The 23048-nt window shown below is 34.7% G+C and overlaps 1 protein-coding gene across 13 annotated transcripts in view; it reads right to left on the reverse strand.

Moving 5' to 3' along the window:
- MEIS2 (Meis homeobox 2) overlaps window positions 1-23048 on the reverse strand; it is a 223093-nt gene that overhangs the window by 4570 nt on the left and 195475 nt on the right. For all 13 annotated transcript variants that reach the window (XM_023500289.2, XM_031952062.1, XM_023500295.2 and 10 more), the window contains one exon: window positions 1164-1222. In XM_023500289.2, coding sequence (XP_023356057.1) covers window positions 1164-1222 — 59 coding nt within the window. The remainder of the gene's footprint in view (window positions 1-1163; window positions 1223-23048) is intronic.

A 23048-nucleotide genomic window follows, 5' to 3' on the forward strand; every position in this document is an offset into this window, starting at 1 on the left:
CCATTTACTTACCTCTTTATTTTGGGGAAGGGAATGATTAAACCACAAAAATACATAATCATCTTAGTACAATTACTTAATCTAGATTTTGTGATGTAAATGTCTGTGTGGATCTCAAAAGTCATTCCATGGCCCACATAAATAAAGCCAGTAAGTCTAAATATATTTCAGCAATGTTAGGGGGGAAAAAGAGTAAATGATACTTTGGGTATTAAATGTTTTAAACATTTAACAAATTCAACTTAATACCTCACAGTTGCTTTGCCTTCCCCTTCTCTACCTTTCCCTTCCCCTTTCCCCCCACCCATTAGTAGAAAAGAAATTTCAGTACTATAGAGGGAAGATTTTCCCAAAGGATTAATAACCTTTTCAAACCTTTAAAGTAAAGCAGCAGGCGAAATCACCATCAAGTTAAAAAGCCCTTGTTAGTGACAACAGTCATCACCACATGGAGAACAGTTTTATCCCATAACCTCATTGCAGGAAACCACAACTCCCCAGTAAGCTGAGGAAATGCATATTAGAAGTAGAATGATTAGCATTGCACCAGCGTAGTTCTGAATAGTAACATATTATGAATGTTTTAATAGAAAATGAGAGATGTTGTGAGGGAGAAAAACACATATTTTAATAGGATGGATTTGAGGCATTCTAAACAAAGGTAATAATCTTTTAATAAAAAAAATTATGCTAGTAATGTAGCATGTCAGCCTTTAGTAGCACTTTATGAATAGTCAAAGCAAATGAATGGATACAATGAGTTTTATAGTGAATCCTACAGAAGTGAAAGTAGTGCATACACCAAGGAGTTGTGGGTAGCAAGAAAATGAGATTGTCTTGCTGATTGGATGCAGACAAGCAATGAGTTATTCAAGAGCTCACAGTCAAACAAACTGCTTGTGGCGCTAGTACTTGTGCCCAATTACCAATTCAGAGAGAAAATAAAAAGCAGTTTCAGTAGAGTCAGGGTGGGAAATCTCCAATTAGCACCAATTAGTGAAGTTGCTTCCTACAGCGGAATTCTGGGGACATAAGGAAAAAAAATAATCTCCCAGAATGCCTAGTGGAGGCATTTATTTACCAGGTGATGAAACTCCTTGAAGAATAACTTGGTGAGGATTTGAGCCTGTGGGATCTGAATACAGATATTAGTTGGAACTTGCCTGCTCGATTTGACTGGTCAATCATAGGCTGTACTATTCTTCTTCTGGCATTAATAAACCTGGAATAGAACAGAAGTCCATTCATCAGACTCTCTTTCTGGGCATTTTGAACACCTTTACATGAACACTGCAGCAGTTTCAATACAGTTGAGCATGTCTTGGAAAGTATAGTTTGACCTTAAAGGCAATTTTCCCCCTAAGTGCTCAAAAATAGTTAACTGGCTCATCATCTCCCATCACCTCGCTAGCCAACTCCAAGCCAATTTGGTAGATAGCCTGGGAAAATAAAGTTCTAAATGGGAAGGAGAACTTCTGTTAAATTACAATTGTGCCTTTGCTTCTCAGAACAAGTAGGGACCTGGTTAAAGTTCACAGGCTGCGAAGACTTCTCCCTCCCTCTGCCCCCTCCCTTTTTTTTTTCCTCCTCCCCCTCCTCAGCTCCCCCATCTTTGGGAGATTCAGCTTTCCTTTGCAGCTGGCCATAAATGAGGACCAGGCTTTGCACTCTCTGCTTTCACAAGGTATTGTTAGGTCAGCAAAGCCATCAATTAGGCTGTCTGAAGTTTTATCACCAACACAGCAGCAATAAGTGCTGGCCCAGAAAGACTTCTGCTCTTCAGCAACTCCTGCAGTTTGAGCCTGTAAAGTCAGGGGTCATTTGGAGGTCAGTGCCAGTTGGGGGTGACCTTTTCAGCCAACTCTGGGACACCCAGGGCAGAGGATAAGGTAACTGCCAACCATAAACCGAGGCACCTTTCAACCCACCAGAAACGGGGTGCCTCAGGTACACATGTTTAATATTAGTCCCAAAGTAACTTTTCAACATCAGGTAGTGGATGAATCCCAGGAACGTTAGGGGAGAGAGTCAGTTAGTTACTTGGTTAAAAAAAGCCTGGATCTAATTTTGTTGGCAACCCCAAAATAAGTATCTACTTCGTGTTACTTTAATGTTTAATAATGCCCATCAAATATTCATGTACAGACTGAAGTAGGATGATAAAAAGTAGTCTCTTTATTTCTCTAAACTAATGAAAACAAAGCAATTTCTGCCATTTGTCAGGGATACTTATCCTTATATTTCTGAGAAATATACATTGTCCAGCATGTGGAATTGACCTCCAATAACTTTGTGTTTTTAGCATGTGTACAAGTGCGGGCTTGTACGCCATGGCAGAATACTGTTAGGTGATGGTTTACAAATAAAAATAACATGGAGCAATAACAATTTTAAAGATTTTTTTTCACTTTTTTTTTGAGCACAAATCTGCTTTAATGAAGTTTGGCCTTTTGCTCCTTTCCTTTTCAGGAATCTTATATTGCCATCATTGCGCCCTGACAGTCCCTTGCTACTGCTATAGTCAAGAACTGAAAATTCAATTCTGCCTGACCTTACTCTCATACTTCTGCTGATTAGCCAGCAGAATCCCAGCATTCTTAGTTGAGCATCAAGGAGGCACTAGGAAGTCAGTGCTTCTACAAGGTTAAAGTCCATCACAGATGAGAAAAGACAGTACACATTTATTTGTTTATACCTGCAGTAAGCATTCTAGTGGGAATTCCGTTAGACAGATGCCTAAATGCTGCAAGGAACACCAAAGGGCTCTTTTGCATATGGTGTTTGTATCCAAAACAAAGCACTTCTTGATTTCTTAAGAAAGTATTGCTCAGTTGTCAAAAAAAAAAAAAAAAATGCCTTTGGATTATTAGCTAAGGAGAAGCTTTGGTGATATGAGTTAAAAACAAAGAGAAAGTGCAATCTGCATTTCTCTCCCTTTCTCAGTTTATCTGAAGATATTGGTGGTGATTTCAATAAGGTATATCTGACCCTATCGCTTGGACTCTTAGCAACGTTTTCCTTTTTCTAGACAAAGGGTCATAGATAGGAACTTAATTTCTCACCTTTTTCTGACACCTCTCTAGCTGTGCCAACAGAAAACTGACCTGAATCTTTTGCATCCCAGCCACCTTTTATCAGCTAAAGTTAAAGCCAATAGAGATTATCAGAAAAGCCAGATAAGGATGTTTTCTCTCCTCCTAGGAGCTTCTAATGGACTCTTTAGAAAGGCAAGATTTTACCTCCTTTATGGGTTACTACTTGCTAATCCTGGCTTTGTTTTTTCCCTTTACTCCAACTCCTTGAGTAAAACGAATTGCTATTTTTTCCCTTTTTAATTTCACCCTTTTACTCTTTTATTATTTACATCTGGTAGTTGTTCCCTTATTTATGTCTCTCTCTCTCCAGTTCCCCAAAACACTCCCTCACTCACTGAACAGCAAGGCATCATGGTTCTTAGTTCTCAGCAGGAGAACTCTACACTGTCTTCAAACAAATAATTAAGGAGAAGGTTAAAGGTTCACTTAAAGGTCATTTCTTTGGATACTCCTCAGAATGTTTACATTAGTAAAAAAAAAAAAAAATGGGGGTCTGCTCAAAAGGTTTTTCAATGAGGTTTACACAACAATACAGAACATTAAAAAAGCGTTCTGTGTCCTAGCAGGTCTTTATAGGCACACTGAACTTGGAAATGCTGCTCCAGAATTACATTTTCAGCAAGTTACCATGGCATGGATTTGATGTTCATTAGAAGTTTGGGCAGTGGCTTTTTGAGGGAGACCCAGGTCAGCCTGGTTCTGTTGAGCAAATATGAATAAAAACATCCGAAGTGTTTTGCCTATAAGAGCCTGTCTATTGATTCTACTTGGAACTTCTGAAATTGCTTTCCTCCTAAAATATGATATAGTCCCATCATCATCCTATCTAGATTCATAATTCTACCTTTTCAAGATGATATAGGATCTAAACAAGAGCCTATCAAAGAATCATGTTAATATATCAGATGATTTAACAACAATTAGCAAAAATATGAATTGCTCATTAGAAAGAAACTTTCACATTAAAACCAAACCAAACCAAACCCTCTATGTTGCCATGGGAGCCAGAAGTCTTTCTACCATAAAACATAACAAAAATTTTCAGTAGAGCTAAATTCTTTCCCCCCAAGCTAGGTCTGATTTTAATTTGTTTAATATTAGTAAAAAGAAAATTTCTATCCATAATCATTTCATAGAATTATGCCAAATAAACAAACATTTTTCTAATTTCCTTTGGTCTGTTTAAAAGTATTTCTCTTCATTTCAACAACAAAAAAGGGACATTTTATTAGACTACTTCAGTGGTAGTAGATGACTATCTATTAGATTCCCTGTAAAATTTGTAGGTTCTAATGTGCAAACTATTGAATTTGAACCTTTGAAGGTCCAAGTTCAATTCACATGGAAAAATTCAACTTTTTGGTTCAGAAATAAAAGGCTTATTTAAAGAAAGCTCAGAAGGTTTCTTGGACATTAAATGATTCTTACAAAATAACATTTTGATGAGTTAAGTGTAAATGAATCAGTCACATATGGATTAAGTTATCCTTGAATTTCACACAGGTTTTACAAATAAGAAGAAGAGAGGGTCTTGGCAAAAACTTTTTTGGATTTTGCCAAACCCAAAACATTTAAAAAATTGTTCAAGGCATCCAAGGAACCAAAATGCATCAGGCTTTACCCAACTTAGAAAAAGAAAGATTAAAAAGAGTCCTGTCAATTATTTCTTATTAGTAGATTGTTCATTTCTTCATTATCTAATATTTTAAAATTAATTTGCTATATATAGTCAATCTATAATGAATAAGTTGTGAGAATTTGATCTTAAGAAAATATTACATCACTAAAAGTTGGGTTTTTTTTTTGAGGGTAGAGAGTAGATATCCAAAACTTAACAATGCTAATGACATTTTGAAGTTTGTGTAGCTTGTGTGAGATATATTTTAAGAAACAAGTCCTGAGATTATCACCTTGTGACATTCTAAGGTCTACATGTTATTTTATTTATGAGTACAGTAATAAGAAAATTAGTCCCTAACCTGCACTGGATCCATTGATTTGTATTATCATTTAATACTAAATATATTATCTAAGGATGGAAAACTGCAAACTTTCTATCTAAAATTCACCTAAATAGAAGATACTCCACTATAGGTGATAGATACTTAAGATATAAAACTTTAATGTCTAAAACATTCACAATAAAACTTTGATGTCTAATAAAATCTACTTTTTATAATCTAGTAACATTGTAAAAACAATACTTCTCTTTCCCATTATTTTCCCCAGAAGAAACAAATATGCACAGAAAGAAAGAAAGAAGGAAGAAAAGAAAGAAAGAAAGAAAGAGAAAGAAAAGAAATAATCCAGTAGTTATCATGGAGAATCATCCTTTTTCCTGGAATGATATTTTCTGGCGACCAATATCCTCCTCAAAAGAGAGACAAACTATATTGCTTTGTATACTTTCCTGCAACTGAAATCTGACCACTTTGATTTTTTGTTTGTTTGTTTGTTTAAGAATTTTTTACTCCAAAGCATATTTCAGAATGACAGAAATAGGTTCAAGTATCATTTCTGATTGTTGTTGGGTTTCTTTTCTTTTCTCCCCACTCCTTCACTCTACTTAAATGACTGATAAATCCCTTCTTTCTGGTTCACTTACTTTATGCCACACCTGGTAACCAACTCCTCCAGGCAGCATTCCTTTTGTAAGAAAATGCAAGGCAAAGTGCTATCATCTGGAAGTCTTCCAAGCCTGAAGATTCTCTTCAGTCAAGAATATTAAGCATTGGAGTCATTTTCATTGGAAGGTTTAAGCAAACTGTTGTCATTGTTCAGTTGTTTTTTGTTTTCAGTCATGTTGAAATTTTCATGATCCCATTTGAGATTTTTGTAGCAAAGATACTGGAGTAGTTTGCATTTCCTTCTCCAGTTTATTTTACAGGTGAGGAAACTGAGATAAAAAGAGTGAAATGACTTGCCCAGGATCACACAACTACTAAATGTCAGATAGAATTGTGGACTAGAGAAAGGATTGTTGACTACAGAGGGAATATCTGATAAATTGGAATGAAGGGCATTCAAGAAGATGTTGCAGACAGCACAAAAATTTAGATCTTGATATCTCACAAATCTAAAGCATTTCCAAATTCACCTACTACAAGCATTCATACATTGAGGTCTCATTTGCAAAGCCTGAAATGGAAGGTTCCAGGAAATATGTTTCAATACTGGCAATAGTGAAAAATTTTGGCTTAAAACAAAACAAAACAAAACAAAAAAACAAACCTTTTCCTCACATCCACATAAAAATAATTCATTTATTAAATTTCTTATTTTTTTTTTACCCCAAGATCACGAGAAAGCAATTCTCTGTGTTGTGATTCTGACTAAGAGCGAGTCTTTTTCTAAAGAATGCATGAAAACAATTAAATCGGTTAAGCAAGTTTGATGATTTGGAATGAGTGGTCAGGCACATAAATGGCTGGGCTACATGCACAAAACCATTGTACCACAATGGGTCTTTAGATAGTTGCAGATATACACCAAAGACAAATGAATGGAAATTATATATTCTATTTAATGCTACTTCCAGAAGCTTTAAATAATTTCCATGAATTTAGAGTGACAATGTAATATTGGATTTACAAAACTCAACTTATATCACTATTCTATTTCTTTTCAAAATGAGGAATTTCCTTCACCAATATAGATTACAATCAACCTAAAAGTTAGATAAATTCTGCAGAATTGACTAAGCCACGTAGAGTCCTCTGACTTACCCAGGTTTGCCCAACTGGTATTCTGAGCCATATCTCCCTGTTTATAAGACTAGAGGAAATGAAGACATTTTGCTAGCCATGGTCACAAATGCTTTGCAAATCCTTGCACACATTCTCCTTAGGGGAATGTCTTCTAGCAAAGTAGACTTCAGGCAAAATTGTAAAGTAGAGGAACCAAACAAGATTGTCTTAAAGCTCCTTTACAACTGATTTTATCCTATTACCCTAAATGGTTGTCCTTGGTTGTCTCCCACATACTCGTACCTGCTCATCACATCCTCTCTTAGAATACCTACATCCTGAGATACCTTAACCACCTGGTTTCTTCTACCTGATTACACAAACCTGGGCCCTGACTTTCTCAATAATATCATGTGTCAGACTTTTCTGGTTTTCTCCTAAATTTTCTCAAAATTTATTTCCCGCCTAAAAAAAGAAAAAAAAGGGACTATGTTCTCTCACAGAGAACTGTTAAACACACAAAAGGTAAACTGCTGATGTAAAAAGCTATATGTGTATTATGAGGCAAGTCACTTAAGCACTTTGAGCGTTAGATTACATCTCTATAAAATGAGGGAGTTAGATGAAATGATTTCTATGTTTTCTTCAGTTGCTAAGATTTCATCCTGATATACCTTCAAGGCAACACTCATTCAACATATCAGGGATATTTTGTTCAAAATGTCTCAATTCAAAGTGTGTCGTGTAATTCTGATAGTGGAAATCTCAGATACTCTGGCAGATAGTCATGGAGATGTCTGGGGCAGGTGGACTGGACTTCTCATTGCCTTCAGATTCTTATGTAGAAACTGCCACCTATTCTGCCTACACACAGGGCCAGACTTGTTTGCTGAAATCAAATTTAATGCACATGCTTTCTATGTATCCCGAACTCCAAACCAATATTTTACTCACTCGCCCTAGGCCTAGAACAATTTATAACAACTTCATTTTATTACATGGTTATGAACTTCCTGGAGGTAAAGCCAGATATTGTTGGTAGGCTGATTCATTTGGGGATATATACTCATAACCCTTATATAACCAACCATGTAGCTTTTAGGGCGAGGGAGGAGCAAAAGTTTTTGTGAAATTTCAAACTGGATAAAAATACATTTTATATATATTTTTAAATGCTGAGCAACAATAAACCATATTCCATGAATGTAATCACACCTGATGGCACATAACAAAACATCCCAGCTGATTATGATTTTTGAAGCACTATTACTCTTTTGGAATGTCATCAGATTATTCATATGTAGTTATTTATCATAAATGATAAATACACTCTTTTGAAACCAAAGAGAAACACAAATTCACAAGTAGGATCTATTTCTTTAAGATAAGGTGCTAAGTCAATAGACAAAAGATGTAGAATATTATCTCAATTCTGTACTTGATTTATTGCTGATGAGAATCATCTAGAAGCTGAATTACTTTGAAAGTTTTACTACTGTTATTAAAATTCCAAGTTGATATACCTACTGCTTGTAAGAGGTTCTGAAAACCACCTTTCCCCCCAAATACCAAAGGCATATGGCATTTTTATTCTGGCCTATCAGCAGGAAAGGCTGTAAGCCATTTTCAAATGGATCCTTAATTCCCAGACCTGTTCATTTGTTTGGATATTCCAGACTGGATTTTTCACCTACTTAAGTCACCTGACAGTCAGTTACAAACGTTTCTGGAGAGTTGCTATTAAGTTTTCGTCATTTGCTAATTCACTCTAAGAGGAGGGAATCCTGATGAATTTAGCATCTGTTTAACTTTTATGCTCACCTTTGATGGAAGTATTAATTCTCTATCCTACTTCTCAGTGGAAACTACCTAAGCATTAACTTGCCAGAAAAAAAAATGCACTGAGCTGTTTAGCAATTATGTATTAGATGTGTTTGAAGAGATCAAGGTGCATTCATATGCCCTGTGCTATGGATATATCTCTGATTAGCTTGTCATCCGCTCTGAAGAAGATGTAGGCTGATTCTCCTAGACTGTAGAGCAGGCCAGCTGTTAGCTGCCTGTCAAGCCCTCAAGTGGACAAGTAGTCCAGGAGCAAAAATGTCACTCCTTTGATCTGGCAAGGAGCAGCTGCTGATTTATAGAGTAGGACTTTGTTCTTCCGTTCTATTTTACTTTCTTTCCTAAGGCAGAACCACAAAATCCAGGAGAAAAAAAAAAATGCCGTTCCCTGCAACATCAACAAGCTCTGACAACTGCAACAGGGTTTTTCTTGGCCCTAACAAAGCTCTCAGGCATCTCCTTTGACGCTCACCTTTTTCTCCCTCCCACTCCTCCCCCCCTCCCCCTTTTGCAATGCGGTAGTTATTGTTTAATTCAGCTTCTGTAAATGGAATGGACTCTGGCCAGCAAGCCTGGGGCATAAACACACCTGTATGAAAGGAGCCTTATTGTAGCAACCATCTACGACCAAGCTGCACATGAACTACCAGTTCCTGAGTTCAGAAAGAACACTCCATTTTTCCTGACAGCAAACTTTACCCTAAGTGAGCTTCTATTTTTGGAGATATTGACCTACTCAATGACCAAATTTCCCTCATGTTCCTCCTCCATGGTCATTAAAATATTTAAATTGAAGAGAAAAAAATAATTAGTCTGCAAAACAAACATTTTCCTTCCCGTCACAGAACAGAGCCATTAAGTAATTTGACTAGCTTAATCTTTATATAATTTTCATTATGTGTAGAAAATAGTATATTGGATACTGGTCTTGGTGTTATAAAAAGCTGTGTAACCGAGCAAGACTCTTGCAGTTCTTTAAGTCTAATAAGGCACAGATCAATTTTTGCTTTGTATCAGTGGAGGGAATTTCCATACCAGAAGTGATTTCTTCACACTGATGAAATTATAAGTCCCTTCCCAATATTAATTTTGATCATTTGAAAACTAAAGGAAATAAAATATTTTTGACAAAAGTGACCCCAAAGTCATCAAGGTACTGGTTTCCATAATTCAGGTTTCATTATCATCAACTTATACTGACAAAAGCCTCCTTGAAAAAAAAAAGATTCCTTGGATCACATTTGGAAAAATTACCACATATTCCATCCACATCTTATTTGCTAAGAATTAATATGGCCTTTAATATGGCCTCATGTTCATTATCACATTCTCAAGGGGATCAACCTTTCAGGTCAATGAAACTTTTTATAAAAGGATATAAAATTATTTTTGTATGCTGTAAAATATGTTCACGAATTTACTAGTCAGTATTTTTTTAATCAACCTACGACATTTTCACCAATTATTTTTCTAGAACTTAATACTGCTATATGTTGGTGACGAATGAATATCTTAAAAATAAGTAAATAAATCCTTTGGACATTCAAAAGTGGCTAAATTTTCTTTGTAGAAGGGAGAAAACAGATGACTTTTGGTCTAAAAATACTTAGAAGCATAGAGTTAGAAGAAGACCATGAAATCATCTAGTCTAACAGTGCTCAAACTTTTTGGTCTAGGCACTCCTTTTCAATCTTAGAAATAATTGGGGAATTCCCAAAGAGCTTTTGTTTATGTGGGTTACGTCTAGCAATTTTGTCAAACCATTTTTCAATTGGGTCTAACTCTTAAAGACCTCATTTGGAGGTTTTCTTGGCAGCCATACTACTGGTTTGCCATTTCTTTCTCCAGCTCATTTTCTAGAGGGGAAACTGAGGCAAACAGGGTTAAATGACTTGCCCAGGATCACATGGCTAGTAAGCATCTGAGGCCAGACTTTTAGCACATCAGGTCTGGCATTTTATTTACTATGCCACCAATATTTACCATATTAGAAATTAAAATGTCTTCATGTTTATAAAAATTGAGCGTGATACCCAGGGGTTCCTGGACCATATGGTCTAACCTAGAGAAGTTAAAAGAAGTTTGTCATAATCTCATTTTCTAGATTATTTTACTATCAATTTCTACTTCTTTTGATAGTGCATTTTAAAAATCCTTTTTGCAGACTTCTGAAAATAGATTTTACTCTTAACTGGTATAAATTTCTCTATTTGAATGTTTGTTGATTTCTGTTATATCCAAACGTGGACTATTTTCCTTTACAGAAGATTATGGAAACATCTAAGGCAAGACAAACATATTGTATCTCACAAAGGTCTCCTATTTTATCCAGGACCATTTCCAGTCATCTTGATCTATGAAGGGAAAAGTGAGGCAAGTGACCTTATCCAGCCCTCCCTCACTTAAATCCACTTCACTTGCATGTCACAGCATCACCTCCCTAATGTCATGGTCCTCTTCAAGAACAAAGGATAAACAACAACAACAGTGAACATGGCAGTATCTTTTCAGGCCAAAATGAAATGCATCTGTTTTTTAAATTTAAAAGTTGTTAAACTTTTAATTCAATAAATAATACCTGAAAGGGAACAGTAAGAAATAAGTTTGCAAAAGCATACAGAGGTATTCGGAAAACCCAGACACTACTTTTCTAATTTGTTCATTAGGTAGTGAGGATCCATCAAAATTTTTTAATCATGAATACAAATGATCAGAGCTGTACTTTGGAAAGATTACTCAGGCAAGATGCTTTGGAGAAGAGAAAGAATATAGATAGGACAAGAAGTTAGATATATTAAAACAAATAGTTCGTGTGAGAGCTGATGAACCAGGGGAAAGCAAAGGGAACATAACAAATTTGTTAAGCAAGGGTATGACCAGCCCTTTGATAAGTTCTTTATAAATATCTCAATTGATCCAGGTAGTAACTGAGAATGAAAAGGACGAGCTAGGTGCATTACACATTTAGGGAGCTAGAACCTATCAGGCCTGGAATCTGATTAGACATGATACAGAAAGACATAGATATATAAAGATAAAGAGAATTAAATGTTATTATAGTGATGCCATCATCAGAAACAGAAAAGGGGTAGGGTTTTTGCCTCAAAATGGTAATGGTGAATGAGGTTATTAATTAAGTTTTGTATACATTGTTTGATGTGTGGTTTGGACATTGGATGCTATCTTGAACATCTCAAAAGAGAAGCTAGATGTGCAAATTTAGAGAGGCCACTCAAATGTTCATATTTGTGTTTGATATGTGGTAGAATATTCCAAGCTCATATCAGCCACAGTTGGATACACTCTAACTTGACTCCATCATAGGTCCTCTTCCATAATGAAGGACAACAACCAATGAACTAACCTGGAACATAAAATTAGGAATATGATATTTGAGCTTTGAAGAGAGTTCAGGGCTGGTGAGAGAGATTTGATATTCTTTAGATAAAGTTTATAACTTCATATATAGCGTGAACAAATTAGTTAAGAGAGAAAAGATGAGCCCCAAGGACAGAATCTTAAGGATCCTTCTATTAATGGAGTGGTGGAAAGATGAGGTTCCAGTGACAAAAAGTGGTAAGAAAGGTAGGAAGAGAATGATAAGAGGGAAGTGTCAGGGAAGCTAAGGAAGAAAAGAGCATCAATAATGAAATCATAACATATGCTAGCTACAGAGAACAAGTCATCAAACATTTATTAACCACTTACTATATGCTAGACACTGCCATAAGAGCTAAAGAAGCCAAAAAAAAAAAATAAAAAACCAGCAAAAATAGTTTTTTGTCCTCCTAACCTCACGTAACTGAAAATCTAATGTGGGGAGAGATGGAGGAAAGGTTTAACGTGATTCAAATTCAGTCATCCCTGGTTAAGTCACATAAAGAGAACTGTGCTTCAGGAGGATTATTTTATTAGTTTTATGACCATAATGTGGATGAGGTGATAGTGATCTGAACAAAAGCTTGGAGTATACAATTTAAAAGGAGAAGCAAAATCCCAAACATATGACACAGAATAGGTTTTTCCAAATTGGGTGATGAACTGACTATGTGAGGGAACAACAACAACAACAAAAAAATATGAAAGTAAAAAAAAAAAAAAAGAAAGAAAAGAAAAATCATAAAATCGGATACCTAGAAAGATCAATAACACAATCAATAACAATGTGAAAATTAGGAAAGAATCTCTTTGGGAATGGGTTAAAGATGAAATTATTTTTTATTTTTTGAGATATTTTATCAACATAGCAAATATCCCTCCACTAAGATTCTTCATGGGACCATAGATTCCCAGTTAGAAGGAATCTTTCACTTTACAGATGAGAAACATGAGATTCAAAGAAATCAAACTGACTTGCCTAGGGATATTCAGGTAGTAAGTGACATATCTGTGCTTCAAATGCAGTACTCTTTTTACCACACCATGAGGTCATATAGGTATTTGGATGAAATACAGGATTAGTGAATAGGGAGAGGGGCTAGGGCTGAATGTTCAGATATAAACATAATCCTTTAAATGGATGAGAACATGACTCATTTATCTTTGTATCTGCCCCAAGGGCCTACCTCAGGGCACTGCACATTGTAGAAACTTAATAAATGTTTGTTGAACAAATGAATAGATTTGGAGGCCATCTTATCTTTCCTTTCTTTCTCCTTCCCATATTATCTATATTACAGAAGTATGGCCAGTTGCTTATATCAAAAGAAAGTTATTTCTTCTTAAAGTATCCCTGATGAGAGTTCAGTGCCTTAAAATATATATTCCCTGTGATATATCAACATAAAACTTTCAATTGTCAGTAAAGTCTTATTTTTCAAATGAATTATTTTTGTTTTGATATAATAGACACCAACAAATGCCCAAGTAGCCCTTTTCCCAAAGTATATTTCCTTGAAATAGAGAAATAAAATCATCAAATAGAGTGATTTTTCCCCTATTATTTCAATTAAGAAAGAAATCCCAGCCTTGTTTCTATGAAGTCTCATTTCATTTTCTTTCTGACCAGAGAATTTGTAGGCTTAACTTTTGGACACCTGTGGCCAATTTAAATATAGAAGGCCCAATTTATGTTAATACATGAATATTTTGACACTTGGTGACTTAGATGGAAGTTTTTTTTTTTTTTTTTTAATCAAATATGTAAAAATTCTAACAGGACTGACTATAGACTTGCTAAACAATATTGCAGGGTGATTAATTTTTCTTTTTTTTTTTTTTAGGGGAGATTTTCTGTGTAGGTGGTTGGTACTAAATTAGAATACAACTAATTTTTTTTTTTAAAAGGTTCCATTTAAAAGAGATCCCCATTAGGTGTGACGGCTCACAAACTGTAATGTCCATTAAAACCATATTTTACTTTTCAAATTGACTTTTATGGTGAAAAAGCTATCACTTCCCCTAAACTGATGGTGAAACAAATGGTTCTGAAGTCCCAGTCCTTCAACTCAGGACAAACTCAGCATCAGCAACCTAAAAGGGTTGGTGCAGTGGAGGGGGTATGCATGTGAATATCCCCCTATCCCTTTCATTTCCTAGCTGGGTTCCTTTCTCTCAACCAGCAGGGGAGCTTAAAAAGATCAGATTGATGTTTCCCTGAAGTGTTTGGATGGACTAGCTCTTATCTTTATTTCAGTTCTCCCGCTGTTTTAGAAGAAAGGATATAGCAGAAAAGAAATGGGGAAGATTGGCAATATTCTGAGGATCCTTTTCTCAACCCTCTTGGTCTTTGCTAAGTTGTAGGTGGTTTTTTAATTTGAGACTGATGTTTTTAACACTTAAAAAAGTAGTAAATAAAAAAGCTATCCACTATTTGCAAATTTTGGATTTGCTTTAACTAAAGGATTGCTTTAACTAAAAAGGGGGGGGGGGGGGGGGGACGACCTAAGATTAATCAGCCACATAAAATAAAGCTAGTTGTTAGAGAAATTAGTGGAAATCTAATATTATACATAGTCTCCAAATATAGGGTATTTCTTCTAATGGTTTAAAAAAAAAAAACACAGATGATGGAATCCAAAAGCCATGTAAATAGTTCATGTATTTGACAGAGATGTCAGTAAGAGACAAAATATTCCTGAAAAATACATTTAAATTCACTTAAAATTATCTACAGTCATTATCTTATAATTACTATTAAAATTTAATTTAAAATGAAATTATTACTAATATATATTTTTACTATCAGAATTTTTAAAAAAATCTACAGCTATGCAAGTTTTCATATAACAGTGAGTAAATTGATCAGAATCAAAAGCAAACTGGATAAAAAGAAATGTTTTGATTTTTGTTTTTGTTTTTGTTTTTTAAATAACAAAGGCAATACTTTAAAAAAAAGTTTAAGGAGACTGGTCAAGTTGTAAGTATATTACTCTTCCTGTAGAACTCCCACAGATGTTATAGCTTTCCATTATTATTACCCACAAAATTTTTATCTTCATCATAATCATAAAAGACATAAAATGTATCTTTATAAATCACAAGAGACTCAGCAAACCTGCAACATTGTCACAGCAGCATTAATCCTTTAAAAAAAAAATTAACCTCACTAACATTTATATAGCTCTTTGCAAAGAGCCTTACATATATTCCCTTATTTGATCCTCTCAACAACCCAGAGAGGTAGATGCTATTACCACTCCCAGTTTATGGATTTTGGAATCTGAGGTGGAAAGATGTTCAGTGACTTGTCCAGGGTTACAAAGCTAAGTATCTGAGGCAGAATTCAAACTCCAGTCTTTCTTACTGCCAGGTTACTCCCAGAAGGAAACCCAGAGAGGTATGGAACCAAAGAAATTTACTGAGTGATAATCTCTGGGTGAATCAAGTTTAAAACAAGCTCAGAGCTGTGACAAAGGAAGCAGTATGTGAGTATATATGTGTAATATGGGGTGGTGGTGAAGATGTTTTTAGGTGGACATAAGAAATCAGATTTTTTTTTTCAAATTTTTATAACTTAAGTAAAAATTGTGTCATTCCTATTTTTCTGAATTAAAAAAAAAACTTAAAAAAAAATGAAGGCCAGTAAATTATTCTATCTGGTGATATACATGTATAATATACATGTATTATATGTGTGTATTATATATAACATATTTGCATATATTAACATATACATACATCAATAGACATATATATCTATTTATGTATATATACATAAATCAATTTCCAAATAGAATAATTTACCATTCTGCATATCTTACATGTATACAAATATATTCATAGATGTATATATTGTACAATTTTATATTTATACTTATATTTATGCTAGAAAGATTATTAGCTTCAATTCATAATGATTACTTCACTGTCATGATGCAGCTTTTTCCTTGTATCCACAAAGAATTATAACAATGTAAATTAAATAGATATGTCATTTTTCTATAGTGAATAGGTCCTCAAGGCATGGCAAAACAGAAAAAAGAACTGAATGTAGAGGATGTGGGTTCAGATCCTACTTTTACAATCTTCAGTTTCATTATTTAGAAAATGATAAATCCAATGTTTTAACAGGATAACAGGATGTAATGGAAACAGCGATGGAGTTAAGAGTCTGGAATTAAATTCAAAACCTGATTCTGCCATCAACTACTTGTGTAATGTCTGGGGCCAGTACTAATTCTTTCTGGTCCTTAGAAAGGACCATTGTAAATGGCAGAGTTGGACTCACAACTCAACTCTAAAAGTCTAGGATCCCATCATTTCTGAGTTCCTTCTGGAGCAACTAGATGGTACAGTGGACAGCTCATCAGCCTTAGAGTCAGAAGGACCTAAGTTCAAATGGGACCTTAGATATTTATTAGCTGTGTGACCCTGGACAAGCCATTTAACCCTAGTTGCCTCAAAAAGAAAGAAAATTTATTCTTAGATCTAAATTTCTATTTTAGAACTTAATCCCCATAGATAAGATTCATGTTTACTTAGCAATTAACATTTACACTACAATTTTAAGATTGCCCTTCATTTTCCACTGGTTAAAAATTCAATTTTAATTCTTAAAATATAAGACTCTTGAAAAATTTGGAACAAACTAGTACCCATATGTATTGAGCCATATGTTTATATAAGGTGCCTTCTTTTCCAAACTACCTTTTGGTTAATGTCTTCATATTTTAAAAATTAATTCTATTTTTATTTATTTTCAGTCAATTTATTTATGTTCTTGTCTCTACTGGTGAGTAGGGTGTATTTCATTCATTGTTAGAACCCTAACATCTAACATAGTGCCCAGCACTTAACAAATGTTGATTGGTTAATATAATTTATTTTTTCATCAAATATTTATTCCAAACCTACTATGTGTAAAGTATTTTTTTTTCAGACTTTATGAAAGAAAAAAAAAAGATTTTGAGAGTGGAGCCCACATAATTAGTCAACTTACTTAATATTTCTTATGGTGTGCTGCAGTTAGAAATTAAATTAGGATTTTTAATTAATGCAAAATATGCATGCTATCTAGTTTGCCTGCTGAAGAATGTTTTTCTTTTTCTATGAGCAGCAAAGTTGACTCCATAAATTGATAAGTACTTGATGGATTATATCAAAGGCAGGTGTGGACAGTAGAAAGAAATGCCCCAAACTCCTGAAATCATAGATGAAGAGGTAAATGTGACACATTAAATCATACATTTTCTTTAACATAATTTTGACAGTTCATCTTTTTTTTTTTTTTTTTTTTTTAAAAACTAAGGAGGCCAAAGGGTGGACTGGTGAGAATAGGAGCTTTTGTCAGGGGAAAAGACAAACAAACTTTCAAAGTTAAAAAAAAAAGTTTGCTGTTTAGGCACACAGATTTAAAGTAAGGCAGGTATTTGGATTCTTCAACCAGGTTGACAATTCCCTCAAAGCTTTGATATCACCTGATTTTTAAGGCCTTGAGACTTTCAGAGGGAACCAAATTCCATAGTGTTTATTTGGGTTTCTGATCTACCTTCTGATGTTTAGAAAGAAAGAGGAAAAAGGTCCCTGCACCTTCTGGTCCTCTTTCTTTGTTGTGAGGTTTGCTTTGTTTGTTTGAGTTTAAAACTGCCATTATGTGAAAGTGTTGCAAGTATAAATAATTTAGAAGATAACTCTGTGGGGACACCAGTTTGCCTGACTTTGTGCAGAAGCAGCTCATTTTGGCTCTGAGCAGCAGCATTCCATAAGAACAATTATGCAACATCAGTATGTCATGGATATTAACCAAGTATAGTAGATAGAGACAGGAAAATAATTTTCTTGCTTATTTAATTAAATTTATTTGGTTTTTCCCAAGTAGATCCTCTGGTGTGTGATTTGAGTAGTCACTTGGTTGTTGCTGCAGCTATTTTCAAGGCATTGCCTTCAACCAGCTCTTTCTGTTTTAGACCTTTCCCCTCGAGATGTATAGATTCTAAGCACATTTTTATTGGGGGCAGTTTCCACCCATGAAGAAGTTGCCCATGAAAATGTGGCATTTTCCTTGGTGGTAATGTAGTCAGTTACAATATGTTAATATAACCAAGTGAACAAAAGGTGTGTAAGAGGGTCAGACACAAAGACAGTCACCCACTACTTACTCCTGCTTAAAGGAAAAGGAAAGCTCATAATGGGGCTTTTTTGACTTTTACCCCCATCATTTTAAGAATTGCTTTGCCAATCCTTTGCAGCAAATAGTAATTTCAAGTGGACCAACATAGATTTCAGGTTGTTTGCACTCTGTGGTAATGATAGAGTAGCTGCCCTCCCTGGAGTCAATAAGTCCAACAATTGAGTCATTTTTGCCTCCTGGGAGTGAATCACTGCTGTTAGCCCGAATGACAGGATTGCTTAAAGAAATGGAGACCGACACCAGGCTGACCTCATTCAGGGACTAGTGAGGTTCAGAGGGCAGCCAGGTAGTGTTTAACACAGTTGTAAGTAAAAGCTGATTTTGCACTTGTAGGCTCTATAAACAAAAAGGAAGAATTGTTGAAAAAAGCAATTGACGTGTATTTGGATGTAAGCCTGATCTCTCTCTTGGCTCTTTTCTCTCCACAACTTCCCTCCCTCTCTCCCCCCTCCCCCCCGCCCCCATGCCTGTTATAAGTCAACAAAAATTTGGAAAGCATTTTCATGTTCTGGGTACTTCAGTTGAAAAAGAAAAAAAAAATAATTCCTGCCCTCAAGGAGTTTACAATCCTGTTAGAGGGAGACATTTATACAAAATATATGAAAAATAAACTCATGGTAATTTGCCAGAGTAGGGGGAAAATACAAATAGCTAGGGGAATCAAGAAGAAGTTCATGTAGAAGATGGTGCTTGAGTTGAACTTTGAAGGAAATTAAGAATTTTAAGTGGTAAAGGTAAGAAGGGAGTATGCATTCTACTTATGGAATTGAGAGGATAAGGAGAATGCAGCAAACACAGAGGCTAGAAATAGTATGTAAAGAAGAGCAAGGACAGTTTGGTTGCATTGATGGGTCTGTGGAAAAATAGGATGGAGCCAAGTTGTAAAGTGCTTAAAGCTTATACTTGGCCCTAGTAACAGTAGGGAGCCATTGGAGTTTATTGAGCAAATATGTGACTTGATCTGCCCTCCTTTGTTTTTGAAAAATTACACTGGCAGCAGTGGAGGGAAGATGGATTGGAGAGAGGAAAGATCTGAAGCAAGGGAAATCAATTAGGAGACATCTGCCATAGTCCAAGCCCTAGTTGATGAGAAACAGAACAAAAATAGTATTTGTGTGAAGCAGAGATAAGGGAATGAATAGGGGAGAAAATACAGAGATAGAGCTGACAAAACTTGGCAACTAGTTTTGTGCAGGTGAGGGAAAGTGAGGAGTTGAAGATGAAGAAGATAAGAGGTTTTAATGTGGAAGATCAGAAAGATAGTGCCACTCACAACAAGAGAGAAGGTTAAAAAGAGGGGTTACTTTGAGTGAAATGATGAGCTCAGTTATAGATATGAGTTCAACATACCTACAGGATATCTAGTTTGGAATGTCAAATAGCTAATTGGTATCTGAGAATGAAGCTCAGGAGAGAGACTGGGGTTGGATATATAGATCTGGGAATCTGTATAATGATAATTAAATTCATAGGAACTGATGAGGGCATGGAGAGATAGTATATATGTTGAGAAAAGAGGTCTCATGACAGAATTTTGGAATAAATTTAAAGTATTAGGGGATGGGGTATGGTGCTCTAGAACAAAGCTTCTTAAACTGTGGATTGTAACCCTATATGTAGTTTTGCAACTAAGTATGGGAGTCATAAAATTATGATTTATTATCAGTAAATGTTTGATTTGCATACCTATTTTATATACTTATATACTTGGGGTAATGTAAATTTCTCAGGCAAAAGGGGATTACAAGTGGAAAATGTTTAAGAAACCTGATCTAGAAAAAGACATTGAGAAGAAAATGCCAGACAGGTGAGAAAAGAAAGAAAAATCACAATACAGGAGATTATTGAAGAGGAGAAGATGGTTAACACTGTCAGATATTATAAGAAGTTCAAGAGTGAGAAAGGACCACTTGATTTGACAGCTATAAGATCCAAAGATTTATAACTTTGGAAAGAGCATTTCCTGTTGAATAATATTAGAAGTCAGACTCTAGTAGGTAGAAGTGAGAGAGGAGATGATATGATAGCATTAAGCTATTGAGTATGTGTGTGTGTCACACCCACAAATGAATATATGTAATTATTATTATTATTTAAAAGATGGTACAGTATTAAGTTTAAGTTATTAGACCCTCACCAGTATATTCTACTCTAATAAGTATTTGTTAATTAACCACCTACTATATACAAATATTGTGTTAAATCCTCAGGATATAAAAGCAAAACAAAAAAAGTGAGCTTTTTAAAAATGAAAGATATTATTATTAAAAAGTTTATAAGATCTAGGGTTAGAAGTACTTTGCGGAGCTGTACTTGTTCTGACTTTGCTTTCAGTTAAAAACTTGACCTGAGAGATAATTTTCAATATTAGTTTTATTGTCAGTATTAGTCTTGATCGGTATTATTGTTGGTTATTAGTATTGGTCAGTAGGTATAGGGTTTGAAAAAAAAAATCAGTTCTGGCAAAAGGAAATCACAATATAGATTGTCATTATCCTCATGGAATGATGTCTCTAGAACTTACTCATTCCAGATATGCATTTCAGTCTGGGCTTTCTTTAATTCCTCTGGCTTTCCACTACCTTATGTAAATAAAAGGATTAACAATGTCTAGTAGTATCATAGTGATTGTTTGGCTGACTACATTTAACTTTAGGTCAGTCACTACTAATTTAAACTGTTTTTTTTTTTTTTCTTTTTCTTGAAATCATCTTCTTTAGGTAGAATATAGGGAATAGGAAAAAAAAAAAGGTCCTGATTTGATAGAAGAGAGATATAGAATAGCATGTATAACATTTTGATGGATAATTTCTCGACCCAGTTCTCAGTACTTCCACTACTACTGAGGACTAGCTATTGGAGACGGAATGACAGTAGAGTGTTTTGGGATATTGTTAAACCTATTATTATATTATATTTTTATATATATTATATTATATTTCCTTCTATGCAAGCTTTTAGCAGCATTCTCTATCCCCCCAAAATTGAAAATGACCCCATCAAGCAGGATGAAGGATTTGGATAGGGAATATAGAAGGTTAAGAAATAGAGGTAGTAGAAGCTCAAAGATGCCAAGGTGATAGGGTGAGATATAATCGGAGAAAATAGGGTATACAAAGAGGACTCTAATGATATGAATATATTAATAAGCATTCAGAGGAAGTCAAAGTTAGTTTGGACTTTAGAGATAAATATATTTGAATGAATTCTGATGTTCTAAATATGACATGACATTTATAACATGTTTTTTTAAATCCATCATTGTTATGAAATTAATCAGCAAAGAGAATTATTAGTGAATCCAGAAGAAATTTGGTTAGTCTATATTTTTAAAAGTAATTAGACAGCCATAGAAGGGTATCCTCTTCCTTCTCCCTCCCCACCCTATTATTCTGCAAATGAATTTTACTTTGTTTTTTAATAAAATTGGTAGTATAAAAAGATTCAGAAGTCACTGTGAAGAGACTTGGAAAATAACATCAAAAGTAGACAAAGGTATGAAACTTCGATGCTTTCTGTCCTCCTATTGATGAGAACAGAAGTTGTCCAAAGCTTGAGGTAAGTAATATTATATGGTCTTCAATGCCCAAGTGTGGCAGATTCATAAGAATCTTTATTTTTTCCACCTTTCTTCAACCACATCAACAGGCTCTTTCTCTCTCTCAGTATACCAGTCAATTAACAAGATATTAAGAAGAAACCACAAATCTATATTAGTAGCTCTATGGGAAAAAAAAGAAAGAAATGTGAAGTAAAGGCTTAATTATGTTGTTGTAAACTGTCTGATCCAGGCAGTTCTTGAGCCAAATAAGTCAGATGGTAGAAAAGTTCAAATAACATGGTTTTTAAAGCCATAGCTCTTTTCTTTCTCTAAGCATTCTCTGTTTTGTCTTTGTATATAATTCAGAAATATAGGGCTTTAATTTTCCCTCACCTGGTGACAAATCTGATAAGAAGAAGAAAAATCTAGGGAGCAAAGTATGTTTATGATTTATCTTACTGTTGGTTTAGTAGAAAGAATACTCCTTGATCTGAATTCTGGCTTGTCACTAGTTGTGCAGCTGAGTTTCTCTTAATCTTAGTTTTTTCATCTATAAAAATAGAGGTCATCTTATATGAGCTGCCTACTTAATTTACACAGGATTGTTTTGAAGAAAGTTCTTTGTGCACCTTGAGATACTACATAAATTATTTCAAAGTAGTATTATTATGTTTTAATATTTCAAGTTTAAAATATGAAATATAGAATAATGGATCAAGTGCCATCCTAGGACTCAGGAAGAGCTGTGAGGTTACAGTCATATTTCTGACACATACTCTCTGTGTGTCATCCTGGATAACTTAGCTCCTTAAACTCTCAGTACCCTAGGACAATCTCAAAACCTTTAAGATTTAGAACATATTCCAGTCTTCATTGTTGGATAGAATTTCCTTACTATAAGATCCCTATGCCAATGAAGTCATAGGTCCTGTTCCCTAACCACCTTCCAAAAATAAATTCTAATATCTGTGATTTTGTCAGTGAGGGTATTTTCACTATTGTAGATCGCAGCCCTCCTATGGCTTAACAGACATTCATTGTGTATTGCCACAGCTGAAAAAAATCATTACCTTAGTCACCATTTTTCTGATGTTGAGATGATGATGATTATGAATATAACTAAAATATATTATAGTTAATGAGTGTTACTAATTCTTTCTTGGAATTCTTACTTTCAACTTTTAAAGATCTGGATTTCAGGTTTTAGCTTCTAAGACATTCTATTGTTTAGCTGGGACAGGTGATAGATAGTCTGCTAATTCAATGGACAATTTTCTCCGCCCTTTGTTATTATGGAAATTTGGTGTCTTCAT

The sequence above is a fragment of the Sarcophilus harrisii genome, chromosome 2 (assembly GCF_902635505.1).
Source record: "Sarcophilus harrisii chromosome 2, mSarHar1.11, whole genome shotgun sequence".
NCBI classification, from domain to species: Eukaryota; Metazoa; Chordata; class Mammalia; order Dasyuromorphia; family Dasyuridae; genus Sarcophilus; species Sarcophilus harrisii.